Source organism: Meleagris gallopavo, chromosome 16 (assembly GCF_000146605.3).
Source record: "Meleagris gallopavo isolate NT-WF06-2002-E0010 breed Aviagen turkey brand Nicholas breeding stock chromosome 16, Turkey_5.1, whole genome shotgun sequence".
NCBI lineage: Eukaryota > Metazoa > Chordata > Aves > Galliformes > Phasianidae > Meleagris > Meleagris gallopavo.
In genome coordinates this window covers 13379098-13400152 of record NC_015026.2, presented here as the reverse complement: position 1 = coordinate 13400152, position 21055 = coordinate 13379098, and the positions used below count along the sequence as shown (strand labels likewise).

At 37.5% G+C, this 21055-nt stretch overlaps 1 protein-coding gene and 1 long non-coding RNA gene across 2 annotated transcripts; both read left to right on the top strand.

Annotated features, from left to right (window-relative positions):
- Positions 1-6: 6 nt before the first annotated feature.
- On the top strand, positions 7-4045 carry LOC116217255. The gene is made up of 2 exons (XR_004161539.1): positions 7-2182; positions 2255-4045. It is a non-coding gene; the product is annotated as an uncharacterized LOC116217255 (long non-coding RNA).
- Positions 4046-5538: 1493 nt separating this feature from the next.
- On the top strand, positions 5539-19999 carry RRN3 (RRN3 homolog, RNA polymerase I transcription factor). The gene is made up of 17 exons (XM_003210520.4): positions 5539-5844; positions 6239-6295; positions 7353-7442; positions 7528-7657; positions 8143-8202; positions 9526-9589; positions 10059-10128; positions 11655-11753; positions 12152-12247; positions 12726-12861; positions 13778-13908; positions 14911-15041; positions 15630-15814; positions 16373-16481; positions 16930-17082; positions 17518-17605; positions 18840-19999. The coding sequence occupies exons 1-17, from the start codon at positions 5752-5754 to the stop codon at positions 18996-18998; spliced, it is 1851 nt and encodes a 616-aa protein (XP_003210568.1). The 5' UTR covers positions 5539-5751; the 3' UTR covers positions 18999-19999.
- The last annotated feature ends 1056 nt before the right edge of the window (positions 20000-21055 follow it).

The following is a 21055-nucleotide window of genomic DNA, read 5'->3' as shown; positions in this document are numbered from 1 at the left end:
CGGCCGGAGAGAGCCGTGCGAGAGAGCTGGGTTGGGGGAAAATCGGTCATTTGTGTCCGGGAACGCAAGAAATCCTCTCGCCTCGTCCTGAACTTATGAAAAGTAATAATAACAAAAACTTGTTATGTTAATCCCCGTTGGTCCGTTAGGGGAAAAAAAAAGTTGATTCTAAAATAATGGAAATTGAAAAAGTGTCCTGAAATTGCTTACACACAGAATCAAAGAATTGTAGGGGTTGGAACCTCTAGAGATCGTGGAGTCCAACCCCTCTGCAAAACAGGCTCTCCGCAGCAGGCTAAGATGTCTCAAAATCAAACAGACCAGCACGAAGGACAGCCATAAATCTATGGGTCCCTATGAGATGCATCACAGAGTTGTGAGGAAATTGGCTGATATAGTTGCCAAGTCACTCTCAGTGATATTTGAGAAGTTGTAACAATTAGGTGAAGACCTTGATGACTGGAAGAAAGGCAGTGTTACACCTGTTTTTAAGAAGGGTAAAAAGAATAACCCCGGGAACTATCGACCTGTCAGTCTCACCTCTGTGCTAGAAAAGATCATGGAGCAGATCCTCCTAGAAGCTTTGCTGTGGTGATAGAACAGGGGGAAATGGCTTGAAGTTTAAAGAGGGTAGATTTATGTTGGCTGTAAGGAAAAAGTCTTTTTTCTTACAAGAAAGTAGGACGGTACACTGGTAGCACTGGAACAGGTTGCCCAGTGTTGTGGTTGATGCCCCAGACTTTCAAGGTGAGGGTGGATCAGGCCCTGGGCAACTTGTTTGGACTGCACATTGCAGCTCAAGCCTTGTCCATTGCAGGGGAGTTGGACGAGATGACCTTTAAAGGTCCCTTTCCAACTCTAAGGATACTATAATTCTATGAAATAAAGTATGCATGAGCATGAAGAATTTGGCATGTCGACCTTGGAAGATCTGTCATATGGCAGGATACCAAGGCTGCGGTCCTGAACTGATCTTCACTGCTGCTGTACTGCTGACAACAATTTGAAATGTGAGGTAACAAATAGCCATAAAGCACTACCCACTAGAACTCCTGTGAGGAAGGAAGCTCATGCTCTACCAACACAAAATACTCCTCTTGTTGCAAACAGAAAAAAAAAAAAGTGAAATACCAGCTGGAATGTATCTTGGAGGCAGAGTTACAACAGATAGTTCAAAACTCATAAAGAATTCATAGCTGAGCTACTTGTCACTGTGAACCTCAGTCATCTCAAGAATATGGCTACTATTGAGTCTGCAAAGGAAATGTCAGAGTCCAGCTTCAAACATCATTTGAAGAATCACTGAAGCCTTGAAAACATTCCTGGCCTTTTTGCACACTTAGCACATTTATTTAAGAAGGAAAGTATACGGAGGGGGAAAAAAGTCAAACTTGCTATACTTAATATACTGGCCATTACAAAAGCTTCCTGATCAATTAACTTGAAATTACACGTATAAGAAGTCTGAATGTTCAGGAGAAGTGCAATGAACTGTTGTTGCTTTAATAAGGAAGCTTGTTCTTTATAGAAACTAATTTAAGCATTTTTTGTCACTTGGTTCTTGTGATTACTAGTTTTGCTGTGTTGGTTTTTTTTTTCTTGTTCAAGGTAAGTGAAATACTACAAGCTGTTTTGATTTTTTTTTTTTTTTAAGATATGTAGTAGAAATGGGTGAGAAGGGTGAGAAATCTTAAGGTATGAAGTGAGTTATATTGAAGGAATAATGAGTAGGGTTCTTGAGTCTGAAAGGAGAAGCAGAGTATAAAATATTCAAGTCCATCTACAGAGTCATAAATGGTATCAAAATGTGCATAAGGAACAATTATTTATTACCCCTCTAATGATAAAGCAGGTATCAAAGAGTTGTTGCATGTTTGACATAGTATAAAGTGACAGATAAAAATTTAGACTCAAAAAGCTACAAGGAAAACAGAAGTGACACAAAGATGTTATGCTCCATTTGGACAAGACCTGGGTCAGTAAGTGGAATTTGAGATAATATCTCAAAGAGATAATGTTTGCATGCTGTGATTTTATGCTTTTAACATCCACACTTGGTCACCGTTGGAGATGAGCTGTTGATGTGTTTTTTTATTTTTTTATTTTATTTTATTTTTTTTCATGTGTGGGATCCAATTGGCTGTTAAACATGCGGAAAAGGACTTTTAAGACTGATTTCAAGGTATGGTTTAAAGTTTTATATGGCTGTTTTAAGCTACTTTGGAGTAACCATTTCTTAATGTATTATCTTCAGGATCTGCTGAAGACAAGCCTGTTGAAGTTACTGCCTCTAAAAGAGGTGAAACTGCTACAATTATGGAAGGAGAAATCCGTATTCCATGCAATAAGATTCTTTCATATGGAATAATTTCTGCAATCCCAGTGGACTTTATATGAAGTGGATGCATAGACCTATATCTCTATATCTCTACCAAATGCACCTATTTCAGTGTTGGATCACATCTGGTTTTTTTTTTTGTTGTTGTTATTTGTTTTTGTTTGTTTGTTTTATCATTATGAAACTTAAATTTGATTTTCCAAGAAGTGAGAACTAAAAAGGAAACCAACCCAATCCACAGAAAAAAATAACTGCAGCATGTTGTACATAAATATCTTTCATAATGACCCAGGAATGTTTGGATAAAAAGCTCTTGCACAATGAAAAGCTTTTGCACTGTTTTCTAAGGTCTGGAAGTTAAACTCACTGTGAATTTTATATGATGTCAGTGCAATACTTTTATTTGTAAGGGTGCTTTTAAAATACCTGTGTAAAACTACTGGTGCAAAGTTATGAATGCAGAAGTTGTTAATAGTGTAAATACAAGATTTACAGTGACTCCTATGAAGTTTCATAATTATTTGGGAATAGCTTGGAATTTGAGGTTTTATAAGTACAGAAGTAAAAATAGTGATGTTGGCATTCCAATTCTTTCTTCATAGTTACATATAATGTAATATGATAAGAGGAGGCTTTTGAATTCAGTTATGATGCAATAACTTTTTCTAATGCTGAAGCATAAAAAAAAAACTGTAGACTGAAAAGCACTCTGATGCTTTACCAAATTTGTATGTAGATGCAACTGAAATTAGAAGAAGCATGTATAAAAGATTAATATTAAAGTTAATGATATCTAAAACTCATGTATGCGATAAATGTTTGTGTTCCTCTGTTTCTGCACTAACACAAAGAGTTTGAGACCGCCATTGGCATTTATGGTAGGCTTTGCACTTTTAATGCATGATTGTTTTTATGCTGTACCTTATTGAATACAAGAGGTGGATTTAACAAGAGAGTTTACTCAGAATACTGTGGCCGCATTTTCTCGTGAGCCCATTAAATATCTTTCAATGCTCTCTTGAAAATGACTGGACTAACTTCTATGTGCATTCTATTTCTTTAAATATTTTCCAAATGCTGTCAGTCTTTTAATAAGTTCACATAGACACTAGATGTGGAAATCCATAATTTCTTTACTAAATGCAGATGTTAGGAGTTAGAGCTGTATCCTCCTTTTAGAGAACTGCAATGTGACACCACTATTTTTATTACAGTGGTCTGATTAAAAAAAACCAAAACCCTCCTCCCTAAAACCTACATATCATGGTTTCAGTGTCTTTTCCAAGACAATTTTTCATTTCTCTGTTCTGAAAAGTTATTTTTCCTGACTTACCTGTAGCTTCAATTGTTAAACTGAGTTTTGAGATGTAAAATGTCTAGTGAGTAGAATAGCAGCTATAAATTAACCCAAAACTTGTGCAGCCATTCGCGTACTAGCTCTGATGACAGTTTTCTCTAATTTAGTGTTGCAGTTATAATTATCAAAGTAAATTGAGTAGGACTTTTTACTGCATGTTACAACGAATCTTCTATACAGTATCAGATTCTTAGTGATTGTGATAGATGGTTGTTAGAATGACATTTGGCTGCAGAGAGTGTCGCTCTAATTATTTGAGATTCAAATGTTTACAATTATGAACAGTATGTACAATTTCATTTTAAATATAGGAGCGGGCACATAAAAAAATAAAGATTGTGTGTTCTTCATAGAGGAGTATCATGATGTTACTAATGATGTATATCTAAACAAAGAGGTAAAAAGTACTTGCTGTGGAGCAGTGCCATTATAAGCTATGATTTTTTTTTTTATATATAAAATAGTTGCTCTGTCATGCAGCCTATTGTTTGCGTTCTGCATAACAAAGATTAATACTAAATAGAAGCTGGCAACTCGATTGTTAGCAGTTAAACATTAACAGATGTTTAGTGTTATCTTAGTTTCCTGGTGTCCCCGTCAGTTGTAGCTCAATGCAGCACAAAGTCCATGCGAGGAACACTTACATTGTTGATTACAAAGAACTTACACGCACATAGGAGTGTGTGTAATTGCAGGCTTTACACAGCTTTATGTCTAGATTCCCTCAGACCCAAAGGCCAGTCTCTGCACTGTTCAAATACAGCCAAAGTTTCCTGTAACCAAGTTTCAGCTTTGTGTTGCTTATACAGGATTCTTTTGTAGCTGGCTAAGCCTTAGTGCTAGCTCAAAAGGATACTTCCTTATGTGACTACTTAAAGGATCATGTAACTCTAACGTATAACCATATAGCAGGGTTAAATGCTTGCTGCTAGGCTCTTTAGATATGTGCTGTATATATGGCTTATTTTCCTTCAATAGGAACGTCTTATCCATGGAGAAACTAAATGAAAGTTACTAATGAATTTTCTAACAATCTCTGATGGGACTGATGGATCTTCTAGGGAGGAAAATTGTTGAGGAGGAGCTACTTGTTACAGAGGTGGCCAACCCAGAAGATCAGCGGATGCTACAGCTGGAGAAGGGCTGAGATCAGTCATTTTGTTGCTGTAGCTGGTCTGTGTGAGCTACGGAACAGTGAAGTGTTTGGCTGAATTGATGAAGGTTGGGAGCACTCTGAACATTATGAAGAACTATAAAGAAATATGTGTTTTCATTTGTACTTTTCCAAGGTGTTCTGTGAAAGTTATTGAACGTTTTCATGTTTTTATTTCCTTCTGAATTATGGTTATATCCTTAAATATATTCAGTTGGAGAGCATTGAGGACCGGGACTGCATCCATGCATGCAGTGCTCAGTGGTGGGAGAGGAGACGCTGCTCCTGCACTGAGACAGGAACGCCGATGGGGTGTTTTGATGAGAGTGTTCGGAGAACGATGGCAAAGATGAAAAGTTTCTGGAAAATTTAACTGTCTCTCGGTCCTGGCAGGTGCCTGCTTGCTTCCCAGGGTCAAATTCTGTTTTGTTCAGATGGCATTCAGCCCTCCTTCAGTGTGACTCCGTTGTTAGGATAGCGAAGGTTCCACTGCATTTTGTTTGTTTTCCCCTCTCCGTAAAATGACTGTTCCAGCGTGACATTGCGGTCAAATCTGGACTTTTGCTTTCCGAGGAAGCCCTACATCGTAGCAGCAACCGTGCCTCAGTACTCCTCGGTCCTCCCGCCCTACCACCGCAGGAGTAGTTCCTGTCCTTCCAGCCTCGCCTCTCTATGGTGCGAGGGGAGGAGCAGTCCCCGCTTCCGGTGGGGCGAGGGCGCCTTTCTGCCGGGTGTACCGTGTAGTGGCGTGGCGCGGAGGGCCGCCGGGCCGCTAGCAGAGCGCGCCGCCGTCCGCGAAACGAGGTGGAGTGCAGTGCGAGGGCTGGAGGGACTGAGGTGGCTTCGCGCTTCTTCGCGCTTCTTCGCGCTTCTTTGCGCTTCTTCGCGCGTGGGGCCGTGACCATGCTGGCAGGGGACGAGTTCATTAGCTCCCCGCCCAAGAAGACAGTGCGGTTCGGGGGTACGCTGACGGACATCCTGCTGAAGTACCAACGGGTGAGTGCGCGGCAGGGGGCTGCAGCCCTCCGCGTGGGCGAAGTATCCTGGTGAGCTCGTGCTGACCTGCCGCCGCCGCGTCGGAGGCTCTGGGCTGGTGCCAGGTGGTTCTGCTGTGCGAGTAGAAACTTCGCAAGCTCGGGCTTGCGGGGAGCAGCTGGGACGCAGATGTCTGCGGGGGGCTGCTCCGCCTCCGGGGCGCGTTCTGCTGCCGCTGCCTCTCGTGCTTTGCCACTGGCCTTCTTTGCGTTGTGATTAAACGCTCTTAAGTTGTTGAGATATGTTAATGAAACGTGGTGTTTGTTTGTTTTTTGTTATTTCTTTATGTATGTTTTTTGTTTGTTTGTTTTCTAGAAGAATAATGAGCATCATTTATTTTTCTTCCCCGTGCCAGGGTGAAACCACTGATTTTGAGCTGTTAAAGCATCAGCTGTCAGATCCTGACATAAAGGTAAGTTGCTGGCATGGGCCTGATGGTTTGACACTCAGCTGTCTGAGTCTCACCACACAAGTCGTTCTGGTGCTTAAAAGCAAATCCTTTGCTTTATACATTGATTAACATATAACTGCTTTTTGCTTATAGAAACTGTCAGAAGTAATGAAAAGCAGCTATTGTCTGTTTATGAGCAGACACATATCTCGTATGCAGAATCCTGACAAATGGTGTCTCATGCTTACTGACTTTGCTTTAGAGTGAAAAACTGTGCTTTTTGCTGAGATTTTTCTTCCAGACACCACCTTTCTAGGTCAGTAGTGCCTGTCTCTACAGATTCCTTAATGTAGATAAAACCATAACTGCTGACTGTCAGTGCCTTTATGTTGTGAGTTACTGCCTCCTTCAGCTCTCACTAAGAACTTAGTTAATTAAGCATTAAGATTCATATGTATCTAGCAGTTAGAGGAGTAGTTTCAGGGCTGTTCCTTATAACTGTGGGTACCCACTGTGTTTTTTTATCTCTTTTTTTCTCCTTCTTTTCTTTTTGTCTTTTAATTAAGCCACACAGTTGTTAGAAGAGTGCTGCAGGAAGGATAATGTTATATGGATTTCCTTTTCTTTCTAAATAGAGTGTTCTGTAAAATACATCTTTTTTAGTAGAACTTTTGAGGAGTATGAGCAAAATCAGTGTAAAAATTTCTCGGTGGAATTGGTTCTTACTTCAATACTTGACTGTTCCTCTGCTTAAACTAAGAGCAAAAACAAAAGGAAAGTAGGATTCTAAGTGCCACAGATACATTCTTTGTGAATGAGATTTGCATACCTTGCTCAGTTTGTCACTTCCCATGCAGGCTGTTGGTTGGCGAGTGTGTATTCTTGTGTTCCAGAATTTTCATTGCGAGTGTGCGAGTTCAAGAAATTCCTTCTATGATTGTGTGAAAATAATTTCAATTTAGTGTCTTAATCTTTGACTTGTGATTCTATGGGTTTTACTATTAAAAAAAATGCTGTTGTTTTTGGTCATGTTGTCTATTAAAATAGACTTGTTACTTTTTTTCCTGCTTATATTAAGGATGCCCAGATCATTAACTGGCTGCATGAATTTAGATCTTCTGTCGCATATCTGACCAAGGACTTCGAGCAACTGGTCAGCATTTTGCTGGTAAATACTCATTTATTATATAGGGAGGTAAAGAGTGTAGTACTCAAAACATCTGTTTGACACCTTCGTCTTTACTTACTTTCAGAAACTACCATGGCTGAGAAGAAGCCGAGAGGTAGTGGAAGAATATCTGGGTTTTCTTGGCAATCTGGTGTCAGCACAAACTGTCCATCTTAGGCCATGCCTGAGCATGATTGTATCCCAGTTTGTTCCTCGTAAGTTACTTTCCTCTTAATATTCTTACTTGTTTATCAAAATAATTCTTCTGCATATAAATTCTGTATAATACAGATTCAAATGTTTACAGTTACAGTCTAACTGCTTGTTTTCTGTTGATTAATTTAACTTGAATGACTGAATTACAATACAGACAGTTTTATGTACGTAGACTTCAGAAGATCTATTCTACTGGGTTATTAAAACTCTAACGGAGCCTGTTTATTGAAGAAGTTTAGAAAGGGAAAAAACTGTGTGATGTTACTACTGAAAACCAGCTCTAATGATGATCATGTCAGATGTTCTCAAGAATGTCCTGGTTCTCAGATTAAAGTGTTTTTGACTGTTATTTCAGAAAGTCTTGTGGATAATTTTGGTGTTTTAGTCACATTGAAGACTGTTGTCCAGTGCAATGTGATTTAGTATTGGAATTGTTATTTCATAAATTTTTACAGTATTCCAATAATGATCTCATTTTTGGTAGCTCGAATAACCATCAGAGAAGATGATGTGGACATTTCAGATTCTGATGACGATGAAGAAAGTGAGTATAGAAGGAAATATGGCTTATGTATGGTTTTGTAATACTTCTATAAAGAAATATATAACGTATGTTGCTTTATTTTTGCAAAATTACTTTACAGGAGTTAATATAAAACTTTAGGAAGCAGTACATCCTTAAATTACCAAGTCAGGAGTTTTTTTTATACTTGAATCAATGTTGTTATGACTCAATCCTTGTTACTTGCAAAATACTGGTATTTGGTGCTGCAGTATTTTTAAGATTTGGGCTGAACATTCAGGAGAACATTCTTAGTCTTAGGTTGTTTCAAAGCCAAAGGATAGCGAGGAGTTGTCTGTTTTCATTTTATTTACACAATAAAACTGGCTTGTTTAGGAAAATTCTTAAGGCTTTTTGCTGTTGTCTGCTTGTAGTAAACTCAAATACAGTTGATATAAATAATGAAAATGATTTGTTTATTGATTAGACAAATTGAATTCTTGAAAGATATTTAGCTATCTGTGTTTTTGTATCTTGAATGCTGTAATAAATTTCTCTTCAGCTTGGGTTGATGCAACTACTCTTCTGGAGTTCACTTGTGACACTGTTAGAATCTAAAGGAAAAAAAAAATCATAGAATCATAGAATGGTTTTGGTTGGAACCTGTAAGATCATCTAGTTCCAAACTCTCTGCTATAGGCAGGGGCCCCTCCCTCTAGACCAGCTTGCTCAAAGTCCATCCAGCCTGGCCCTTGAATGCTTCCAGGAAGAGGGCATTCACAACCTCACTGGGCTACCTGTTCCAGTGTCTCAGCACCCTCACAGTCAGGAATTTCTTCCTAATAGCTAGTCTAAATCTACTCTCTTCCAGTTTAAAACCATTTCCCAAAATAAAGGCAGCTCACCACATTACTGTTAGAAAAGCCTGATTATTTGTGTTTTTGTTTTAACTCTTGCTAAATAAGGCATAATTTCTGATTTTTATCTAGTTTCTCACTTGATTTTAACATATTTTCTAATTTTTGTATTTTGGGGTAAATTTGGGTTTCCAAGTTAGGCATTCAGTGTAAGCAGTATGGCAACATACCTGGCTTTGGTGATGGTGGGAAATTAAGACTTTGTTTGTTGGAATAACAATTGTATTTGGAGTTAATTTTCATGGTAACTTTAGTAGTTGGGCAGTTCAACTTAAAAGCAATGGGAAAAAAAAAAAAAGAAGAAAAAGGAAAAAAAACCAAACAACAAAATCCCAGTAAATGCAGTCTACTTGGGGATCTTTAAAATGTTTAATTGACATGAACTGTTTTGATTCCTGAGTTAGCTTTCTGCAACCAAATGGATAATAGCACATTCTTCTTTCTCTAGACCTTTCTGAAAATTTTGATACATGTCACAGAGCATTGCAGACTGTTGCAAAATATGTTCCTTCGTAAGTATTTAATTCCTTGGTTTCATCTGCTTTTTTTTATTTTTAACAGATATTAAGCTTGGATATAAAGCTAATAAACAGATCTTTTTTTTCCCCTCCATATTAGAAATACAATACTTTAATTGTGTGACTTTTCCTAACATTCTGTAACTGATAGAATGTTATACCAAATTGTGAAATGTTAATAGACATCAGCAGCTGAGAATCCTGTTAATAATAACAGGAAACACAAGGAAAGTTATGCTTATAGCAGCGCACTTGAAGTAGCTTTTAACAAATCCATAGTAAAAGTTTACTGCTTATTATCTGTGCAATAATAAAACAAATTATATATAATTATTTACCTTAAAATAAGATTACTGTGAAATAATAAATTGATTCCAGTCTGTTTTTATAGTGCTGGAGCTTGCTCTCATAATAACAACCTATATATTTTTTTTTTCTCCCCCACTCTTCCTTCCCCATGCAGAACACTGCAGTTTCTTATGCCAATACTTGTGGAAAAATTTCCTTTCATTAATAAATCAGAAAGAACTTTGGTAAGATCTTTGAATATTACATTTATTTGTTCACTCACTTTTTAATATAGGAAAACACTCTACGGTGTAACAGTCAATTTGGTGGTACTTCATGCAGATTTTTGAATGTGTTGTTTAAAAATCTTGTTTTTTTGCAAGAATTTTTTACCTGTAGAAATATACATGTCCATTTGTGCCGGTTTATTGAGAGGTTGTCCAAACACACCTAAGTTCCCCGTGCATAAGTATTATGCAACTCTTTAGTGAGATAAGTCCATATCTTTTTCCATGTGATTGTTTTCGTAATCAGTGCACAAGATGGACTTTATTGACAATAAGTCTCAGAGTTGTATAGTAAGGAGAACGTAGGATACCTGTCTCAGTGTAAAAATTGGAAAGCATTCTTTGGGAGAACAAGGAATTTGATAAGCAGACAGAAAGATGGATGATACAGATGAAATCCAGTAGGGGTAGGGTACTAAGTTGTTTTATTACATCTCTATTTTGATGATCCTGTGTGGTGGAAAGCAAGCTGGAAACTTTGAAAGGTTACTGCTCTTGTATGGTCTTTATATTCACTCTTTCCAACTTGATATGTTGTCATTTGCTTCTTTACCTGCTAAAGTCAGTTGGAACTTTGGAGCTGTTTTGAACCTAATAAGAACTACTTCTTCCCTCTCCCCACTGACTTTTGGCACACCTTGCTAGAATTTTTTTCTTAAATCTAAATAACTCTAGGCATCAGATCTGTATCTGCAAAATGAGGTGGATATCACTCAAAGAATGTTACGGGATTTTTTTTAAGCATTTCAGTGAGAAGGATATTGTGAAGAAATTAACTGTGTTTTCCAGGTGGGAGTCAAGTGGAGCATGATTGATATGTGGTCCATGCATTATTGCTGAATATTCTCAGTTTATAGATTCACATTAAACTGGTGCTGTCCGTTATATGCACTGAGCAATATGGCCTGTTGAAGAATTGTATGTGCTCATATAATTAAAGGTCGTGTTATAATACATACTTACAGAGAAACTGCACAAAGTGATGCACTTAAATGTGGCTATTCACTTGCTTGTAAGTATTAGCTTGACAGTTTTACTCTATGAAGTTGCATTTTTGTCATTTGTGCATTTATGTGTGTGGGGGTGCACGTTCACTTATAGAACTTGTCTATTAATCTGTTAGAGGTTTTCTGATTATAATTCAAAGGACTCTTACCTGTGGAATTTAGAATTGTCTACTATAGTAATCAGAAATGAAGATCTCTTAGTCTTACTTCAAACAGTGCTGCTAGACATGATTTTAGAAATATGGAGTAATATGCTTGTTGTTTTCATTTTCTTGGGAAAGTTTACATTAAAAAAAAAATCATATGGAAATTGGTAACTTACAGTCATTCTGCTGGAGATACTTGAAAAAAAAATTAGTTTTGACCTGTATCTGTCTCTGTAAATGACAAGTTAGGAAATTTATTTTGTAAAAATCCTTGACAGAATGAAAGTTTCAGTTAACATTCTTATAGATATCTCTTAATTTTGTGTTACAGGAATGTTACGTTCATAACCTTCTACGAGTTACAGTGTACCTTCCAACATTGAGGCTTCAAATTCTGGAACTTATTGTTGAAAAGCTGTTAAAGTTGGATGTAAGTTTGTTCTGTATCATCTTTCAAGGAAGAATGGTGTTAAAATACTCTTCAGCATTAAGCTTAACGAAAATTAGTTCCAGTAGTACTCATGAATTCATGATCATCAGTATAGGGCTGTTGTGGTTTAACATGGCAGACAGCTAAGCACCACACAGCAGTTTGCTCATACTCCTTGCCTGCCTTATGGAGTGGAGGAGAGAATCATGGGGTGGGGGGGGTTGGGGAGTAAAACTCTCAGGGACTTTGAGCAACCTGGTCCAGAGGGAGGTGTCCTTACCTATAGCAGGGGGCTTGGAACTACTTGATTTTAAAGATCCATTCTAACCCAGACCACTGTATGATTCTAAACAGGAATGTTTCATATTGCTGTCATGGTCTTAATTTCTTGTTTGTAGGTTAGTACACCCCAGCAAGATATTGAAGATGCTGAAGAAGCTGCTAATAACTCTGATAGTGAGGAAAAATCTACAGAGGAGGGACTTTTTGACATGGTTGGTTATTTTATTCGCTAATTTTTTTTAGTAGAATTTTCACCTTTGAGGTGCTCTGGAACTTAAGCGTAATAATACATTATTGCTTTGTTGATGCTGCTTTGTAAACAGGAAAAATTACTCAGATTTTCAAGCCCGAGTAGCTGACAAATTATTAATGTATTTTCCATGTGCTGAATTTAATGATACAAATATCCAGAATATGTACAGTACATCAGTTTCCTTACGAAAAAAATACAAGCATTGTATGAAAAAATACAAGCACTGTATGTAAAGCTTATTAATTGCAATTGTAATTGACTTAGTTTACAAAAATTTACTTAGACTGAGCTGTAAGGTACTGCTTTTAAGAACAGCAACAAAAACTTCACCACGAACATACAGATTAAGTTTCATTTTTCTCTATATAATTGTAATTAAATTATCATTTATGACGTAGTGTATGTGAAGGGTGTGTAACCACTATCTTACCTACCAGGAGGAAGATGAGGAAAGAAAAGAAAACAAAGTTGTCTCTCCCAGTAGTGAGAGAATGGCCCATCCACTTGCAGAGCGACTGGATATTTTGATGACCATTCTGTTTGCCTATATTAAAGACGTTTGCCATGTGGATGGTAAGAATACAGGAACAATAAATTTGTTTTGCTAGCAAATAAGAAAAACATAAGAGGAACTCTCTGTTGCAGCAGGAGAAAGCGAGCCTTCATGCTTTAGTGGTAGAGTTCTGCTATTAGCACATTCCTGGTTTTGACCACTGTTTATTAACTGAAAGTGCAAAGGTTTATTTATGACATTAACAGCCTGATCTTCAGTTGGAGACATTTTGATTGTATAAATGTGACGCTGTACCCAAAATGCAGTGTGTCAGGGTGTAAGAGTAAATTGTTTTCTTTTCTCATTGTGGTACTAAACTTCTCAGGAGGTCAGAAATACTTTCTAATTAACCATAGTATTTCATTGTTTTTTCTGCTCTACTGTTTTGAGTATTAGAATTGTGGATTCTTTGAACATCATAAACATAAGAAGTAGGTTAGAAGAACCAGTAAAGGACTTGTATTAAACGAAAAACCTGATATATTTTTTGTTTATTAGAAACACAAATCTTACACTGGCATTTATTAAGGGGCTGAATGTTAGACTTATTTAGAACAGAATATTTAGAAAATTGCTTTATCACAATTAGCGAGGCAGTTTTATTTCTTAGTGTTTTCTTTTGTCTCTTCTGAAGTAGCACATTATTGCAAATTTTGCAGTCTGTCAGTACTGCACATGCTTATGTTCACGGATTTACTTCTTTTTACATTAGTTTCTATGAAGAATAATTGAAGTTCCGGAAGGTCTTACTACAAACATTTTACTTTAGTTGCCAGATAAACTTACAAATTAGCTTGGCAGTGGTCTTTTTTTTTTTTTTAAACTATATTTCTTCCTGATTCAGAAAGATAGAAATACCGTTTTTACAACATGAGGGCAGGAAAAAACCTGATATGACTCATTTTTGTTTTCTTTTGTTGTTTTGTTGTTCTGTAGGCAAGCTTGATATCAACAAGACAAAGGATTTGTATCGGGATCTCGTTTCTGTTTTTGACAAGCTCATTTTACCAACCCATGCTTCTTGTCATGTACAGTATTTCATATTTCACATCTGTAGCTTAAAATTGGTGAGTAGAAACTGCTGTTAAAATGAAGTCTTTAAGTCTATACTTCGGCTTTTCTACATAAGTTAGTTGCTTTTTTCCCTGTACTATTTTCCCATATTATTACTGTATGTTTTCTCTGAAGATTGTACATCGGGATTTATTAGTATCCTTTTTCCTTCCCTTCTGTTATTCCTCTTTTCACATCCTACTATATTTTCAGCCTTCCCCATGCTGTTCATAAATGTCAAGCAGCTCAAAACCTGCCCATTGTGAAGGAATGTAGTAATAGAAGTCTTTTGCAGAAGTCAGATGGACTTTTAAACTTGAGGCATAGTGCTCTTGCAAATTTGATCGGCATCCAAGAATTGGCTGTGTTGTTAGCTCTTCAGTTTGGAATTTGTATTTGCTGTTTGTTCAGCACCCTCCATTTTCCCATCTCTTAGGCAAAATGCCATTCTTTCTCTTTAACATTCTGAAATAAAAGCATCCGTACTTTTGGCGTAAGATTAGCTGGAGATCCACTTAGCGTTGTTCTCGACCTCTGGCAGTGAATAGCAGATGCACTGGAAAGAATACTTGAGTATAGCAAGCATGTTACGGTCAGAATAGCATCTCAACCTCTAACAATAGTTCAGTAACTTCCTGAACAAAAGTGACATTCCTTTGCAGAAGCATTGCGTGATGGGCACATTCAAGGGGAAGATATCATATTGCTTTTTAAATTTTTTTAGTGATATAAATTTTTGGTATTGTGAACTTCCTGTGCCAACAAGTCCCAGAATGTAACTGTTTACAATGAAGAACCACTTTTTGTATTTCTTGAAGTTCAACTTCCTGCTGTTTTCATTGGATAACCCCTATCCCTTCTGTTCCAAGGGCAGTTAACAGTTGCTTCCTGTTAACCTTGTTAATGTTTTTAAAGACTTCTATGGTTTGACTATGGAAATTGTTGGAACTGAATATTAGGAATATATTATTGTCATTATTATAACAACTCATGTTTTCTGTGTATCTTCATTCCAGGGATTGGCTGAGGCATTTTTAGACCATCTCTGGAAAAAACTGCAAGATCCGAATAATCCTTCGGTGATCAGGCAAACTGCTGGGAGTTACATTGGCAGCTTCTTAGCAAGAGCTAAATTTATTCCAGTTGTGTATGTTGTTTTGATATAAGAGCATGGATAGGTTATGTTGACTTTGGCTGAGTTATGGACACTCAGTATATCTGATATTCAGAAATATATTTTTAATGATCAAAAATGTCAAGTATTTTATATGGATTCTGAGACAGGGAAGTCAAGCATCCAACTATTTTTGTACATGTTGAAAATATTTCAGCAAAAGGATGAAAATCTTTATATTTTGTATTTATGCATTCTGTATTTTTATGCTGTTAAAGGTGTGGGATTCAGTGACTTTAATGGTGAATTCAGTTTGATATTGGAATTACCTGTTGGACATTGCTTATAGCTCAGCATTTATATTGTTTGTTGCACATGTCCATGCAGTGTGCATTCTTGGATTCATCTCCTGCCATCTTGTGCTTTCACTGGGATTTTCACTACTGATATGTTGATTTGTTTCCTGCTGATATAAAGGAGAAAGCTCATAATAGAATCTATTTTTTCTAGTCATAATTTTCTTAATTACAGTTTTGTAACTGAGATCTTTGAATACTTGTTTAACATCTTTTCTATGCCATTTTAGAATCTATTTTTACACATTATTTTTCTCTATTATAGCACAGTAAAAGCGTGCCTGGATCTGCTGGTTAATTGGATGCATAAATATATTGATAATCAGGATACAGGGGCTAATGCTTACTGTGATGTAGCTCTCCATGGGCCATTTTATTCTGCATGTCAGGCAGCATTCTATACACTTATTTTCCGTCATAAGCAACTTTTGGATGGAAACTTAAGAAAAGGTGAGTATAACAGGTTTGAAAGGTGTTGGGATTCATTTGCAAGATTTACTGTGGATTTGTTTTGTAATAGTTAATTCAGTCAAGTATTTGACAGATTTACATTGTACTCTAAATGGAGTAAGATAGCTTACACATCTGGGCGACCAACCTAAATAATCTTTTTTTTCCTTTAGCATTGAAAGCAGTGCAGATAACTCTTAAACTTAGATTTCTGGCCCCAGTTGCTTGCTGAGCATGTTTGAATTCCAGCTGTGTTGAACTATTGTGGTCTTCAGTTGATAACAGTCCATAAAGTCTCTGTGTCCTTCTCAGATCCCATGTAAATGTAGTGTCTTTGGAAGGGTCTCTCAGCTGTGGCAATCTGCCATAAATTGGAATAGCTTTTTCTATTCAACAAGCTGTAGGCTAGATCACTACTGTTATAGAGAGATGCAGGATTTGCTTATGTGATCTTGTGCATGGTGGTAATGACTGATAAGACTTAAGAATTCTGTTAAGCTTATATAATGTATAACCTCTATATAGTAGGTTTATTTGATAATTGTTCTTATTTTGAAGGTCTGTCATATCTGCAGAGTTTAAATTTTGAGCGCATTGTCATGTGTCAGCTAAACCCTCTGAAGATATGTATACCTTCTGTTGTAAACTTGTTTGCTGCCATTACAAGGTACCTTTTTTGTTTACTTCAGTTTCATCTAGATACCAGTTTATGGATGTGTGTGTATAATAACAGCAGTTATTTAGAACTTGAGATACATAACACAAAGTATTGATTGTTATCCAAGAGAACACGAAATTTTGCCCACGTTCAAGGTGGGATAAGTTTGCTTATGGTTCAGTTTCAATTAAATCCTACAATACCTTAAAACTGTTTCACTGCTCAAGTATTGGTGCCAGTATGGTTCTAATTGGAGTAAAACTTGCAGGAGTGCAGAGAAAGAGAATAGACTCTAACGTACATCCCGTGGTGGCTGTCTTGGAAACATCTAATACCAGTTCCAAAATGGAAGGTAGAAATGATGTTACTTAAAAATAACTTTTGTATTTGAAGTCTTCTGAAACGTTTGCAATCTTTGTGCTAGAAATGCTTATCTTTCCCTTACTATCTTTTAAAGGAAATACCAGCTGGTGTTCTGCTACACAATTATTGAGAGAAACAATCGGCAGTTTATACCAGTTGTTCGGAGTGGCACTGGGGGTGACTTCGTGCAGATGTGCACTAACCCACTTGACAGTTTCTTCCCCTTTGATCCCTATGTGCTCAAAAGGTATAGTTGATAAATGAACAGTTCATTTTTGTCTTGTAGCAAATAACAAGCTAAAATCTGTAAGAAACTCAACTGATTTTCTTCCCTGAGCTTTAGTGCTTCTTATGTTGTGTATCTTAACCTGTGGTTATCTTTAAAAAATTTGGAAAAGAATTTGAGAAAATAGTGTAGTTGTTGAAAATGTCTAACTAGAGATTAGAAGACCTAATTGTATCAGAACTCCTTAAGCAAACAATTTTAATTTATGTTTATCAGCGAAGCTGATAGAGAGTAATCTTTCATGGAATTAATTGGGGATTATATAGGGACAGAGTTGTTTGTGAAGTCCTGAAGATGGCTAGAATTCCAAGCATTTTATATTGTATTGTTAAAATCAAATCCATACTATTTTTACTGAATAAAATAACTCGCACTGTCTTTTAATTCCGCTTTAAGATCAAAGAAGACCATTGATCCATTTTATCAGTTTTGGGAAGAACTGAGTGCTGAAGATCTAGAGAATCTGAAGAAGCCAATTAAAAGGGTAATCTGTTAAAAAATGTAGCTCAGTAGCCACTCTGTCAGCTGCTTTTATTTGCTTAGTTAGTTAGCTAGTGACTAAGCATAGAAAACATGATAAACAGTGACTGAAATCAGTTAGGAAACTTCAAGAATTGACCCAACCTTACTTTGCCCCTCTGTGGAAGAGTGCGTATGGACACACAAAACAACTGTTAGGAGTATATGCAGTCTTGTCACAGGGATCCATCCTCTCTGTAGATACTTGCTTCACAATGAGTGTACATATAATTCTCGTACTGTCCTAACTAATCCTGACAGTTGTAGTACATCCCACATTCTTTCACTGCTTCTACATAGTCTGTTTACCTTCTTGCGGACTGTCTATCCTTTTTCAACTTTTTGGTCAACTGTGTATTTCATAGAACTGTAGAATGGCTTGAGTTGAAAGGGACCTCAAGGATCGTGCAGCTCTAACCCCCTGCCGTATGCGAGGCCATCAACCTCCATATCTAATAACAGACCAGGCTGCCCAGGGCCCCATGCAATCTGGCCTTAAACGCTTCCAGGAACAGGGCATCCGCAACCTCTCTGGGCAGTCTGTTCCAGCACCTCACCACTCTCTCTCTAAAGAACTTCCCCCTGATAACTAACCTCAGTCTTCCCTCCTTCAACTTAAAGCCATTTCCCTTTTTCCTGCTGTTATCTACCCTTTTCTCTTGTCTGCAGGCTCCCTTTAGGTACTGAAAGGCTGCATTGAGCTCACCCCGCAGCCTTCTTTTCTCCAGGCTGAACAAGCCCAGCTCCCTCAGCCTATCTTCACAGGGGAGGTGCTCCAGCCCTCTGATGATCTTTGTGGCCCTCCTCTAGTACCCTGTCTTTCTTGTATGGGGGCCCCAGACCTGGATGCAGTACTCCAGTTGGGGCCTCATGAGGGCATAGTAGAGAGGGACGGTTACCTCCTCTTCTGATGGAGCCCTGGATACCATTTGCTTTCCAAGCTGCAAGAGCACACAACTGCTCATATTAAGTTTTTCATTTCTTCCCTTTCTATGATAACATGGAAAAATATGGTGTTGTAGATTTGTTAACTGGTAAGTTTATTGATTTTACTCTAGTGTTTTGATAAGAGATTTGATGAATTTCAGAATTTATTTTGGAAACACCCTTTTTGGTTTTAGCAGTTTTTACTTCTGTCAAATCTTAATAGAGATCTGGAATGTATTTTTGCCCTCACTAATCCTTTTCAATTCATGCAGGGTACTCCTGAAGATGAAGATGATGACTTTTTGAAAGGAGAAACCCCTCAAAATGAGGGTGTGGTTGAAATTACTCCAAATTCTTATGAGTCAAATACCCGGAGCCCAGTGAGCAGCACTGGCTCTCCTTCAGACTGTCATGCGCAATATCCACACTGACCTGGAGAACTAGAAGTGGAAGAGAAAATTGCGTGCTATTTTTTGCTCGCAAAGAGACTTTAGCTCAATTTTCTGAACTGGCAAATGCTTCATCATCAGTTTTCTATGGATATATTAAGATAAATTCATATGCTGCTAGAAAAGTCTAAAGAATAAATAGGGTAATATTTTACAAATTTCACATTGAAATGTTTTTTATGACTTATGGGGTTTTTTTTAATAGTTTTTCTTGACCTTTAAAGACTTCTGTTTACTAGTGTTTCTCTGTGAGGTTTTATATATTGGGTGAAATTCTGATCTTTCTTATTATTGATTTCTGTGTGACCAGAAATCCATTATCAGTATTTAAACTGTTCTCTGCTGACCTTTTTAAGTTGGTTTCAAATAATGCTGTGATCTCATGATAGGGAAGCCCCTCTGACAGCGATTCTGCTGCACACATCTCTGAGCTTGTCCTATCTGGAGAATAGTGCTTAGTAAAGGCCTTTGGTAGTGGTGAGTGTATTCAGATGGTGAGCGTTATTGCTGCTTAAACATGTGGATGACATACAGCTTTTCCAGCTATGAAAGTTCTGATATGTGAAGTGGTGATTGTTGGAAGTGTTGAAAATGAGTAGCTGAAAGTATGATTTGTAGATAGTTTTATTTGAGGTGCTTGTGAAGCACTCTGAAAAGGTATTTATTTTCAGGATTTGAAGCTTATTTGTGAATGTTGAAAATATGAACAAACAAACCCCACGTCCCTCGTAAAAAGGAATTGATGCCTCTGCTATTATTGTATTGTTTGTGTGTCAGTGAAGAGTCTCTCTGTAGATTTTTTTTTTTCACTATTCTATTCTCTTTCTCGATTCTAAACAGTGGAAAAAATGTTATTTGTGTAACATATAGTTGAAAATTTAATGCTTGTGGGACTCAGTTCATCTGCCCTTTTTTTAGTCTGAGCTTGTAGGCTTTCAAGACAGTGCGTTTATTCGGAGCCAATAAAGACTGATGCAAAGAGTGCCAATTCTACGCTTTGTGTTTAACTGAGGATCTCTCTGGTATAACTTCTCCAGAGCTGGGATGTTTGTTCTGACAGACTGAAAAGTAGGTTCAGGGATGATGCTGCAAAATTTGTTAGTGGGATCTGTTAATCACTGTATAAATTGAAACTTATTTTTTTTTTAAATTTTAGTTCTCTTTACTGTTGTTCCTGTACACTAAACAGTAATTTCCATCTGAAATCGTCGTCTCTCTCCTGGCACAGAAGTGCCCTTCTCACAACCATGGCAAGGAAAATGCTTTCTGGAAGCTGCCTTTTTCTGCTCTTTCACTTTTATGTCTTCAGCAACACAGTCAGTCACTTACAAAATGTGGCTCTATAAAACTTAAGGTGTAGTATCAGGTACGTGATGCAGGAGCTTCCATGTCTCATTAAAACTGGGTGGGGGAGAGGGAGGAAGGGGAAAGTATATTTGACACCAGGTGTAACATTAAAAATGTGCAGGCATTGAACTGTCTGTTCTGAGGGGCAGAGTCAACTTTAGTACGCTAAAGGGACTTGTTAAAAATAAATAAATCAGGCAGGAGCTCCGTAGAGTTTCCATGACTCTTCTATGTTGTTAGCCTTAGTATGGCTGCAACTAGTAGTGCTAGAAGGTCCTGGCATTTTGCTGCATGGACTGTTCTGTAAGTGCTGCTTGAACTGAGAGTAGTGCTGCTTCAGAGGTGGAGATTCTGCTTTACCTGGTGAGGTTCCCTGTGAAGTATGAAGCATCTTTTGAAGAAAGTATCTGCTGTAACTTTATTTTGTGAAAATGAGATTAGAAAAGTAGAGTGTGTGATTTATTTTCCTCACTCTGTTGAGAGTCCCCTTTGCTCGGGCTGTCCTCTCCCGCATGGGATTGTTTTGGGCGAAGGCTTCATAGAGCTGGGGGATGGTTTATTTGTAAATTGGAGAGTTGGCGGTAGACGTTTCCAAAACGGTTTCTTACAGTTCCTGAATAATTACGCAAGGGAAGGAGGAGGGGGTTACAGAGCGTTAAGAGCCGTAGAAACACCGTGAGCGGCCCGCCGCT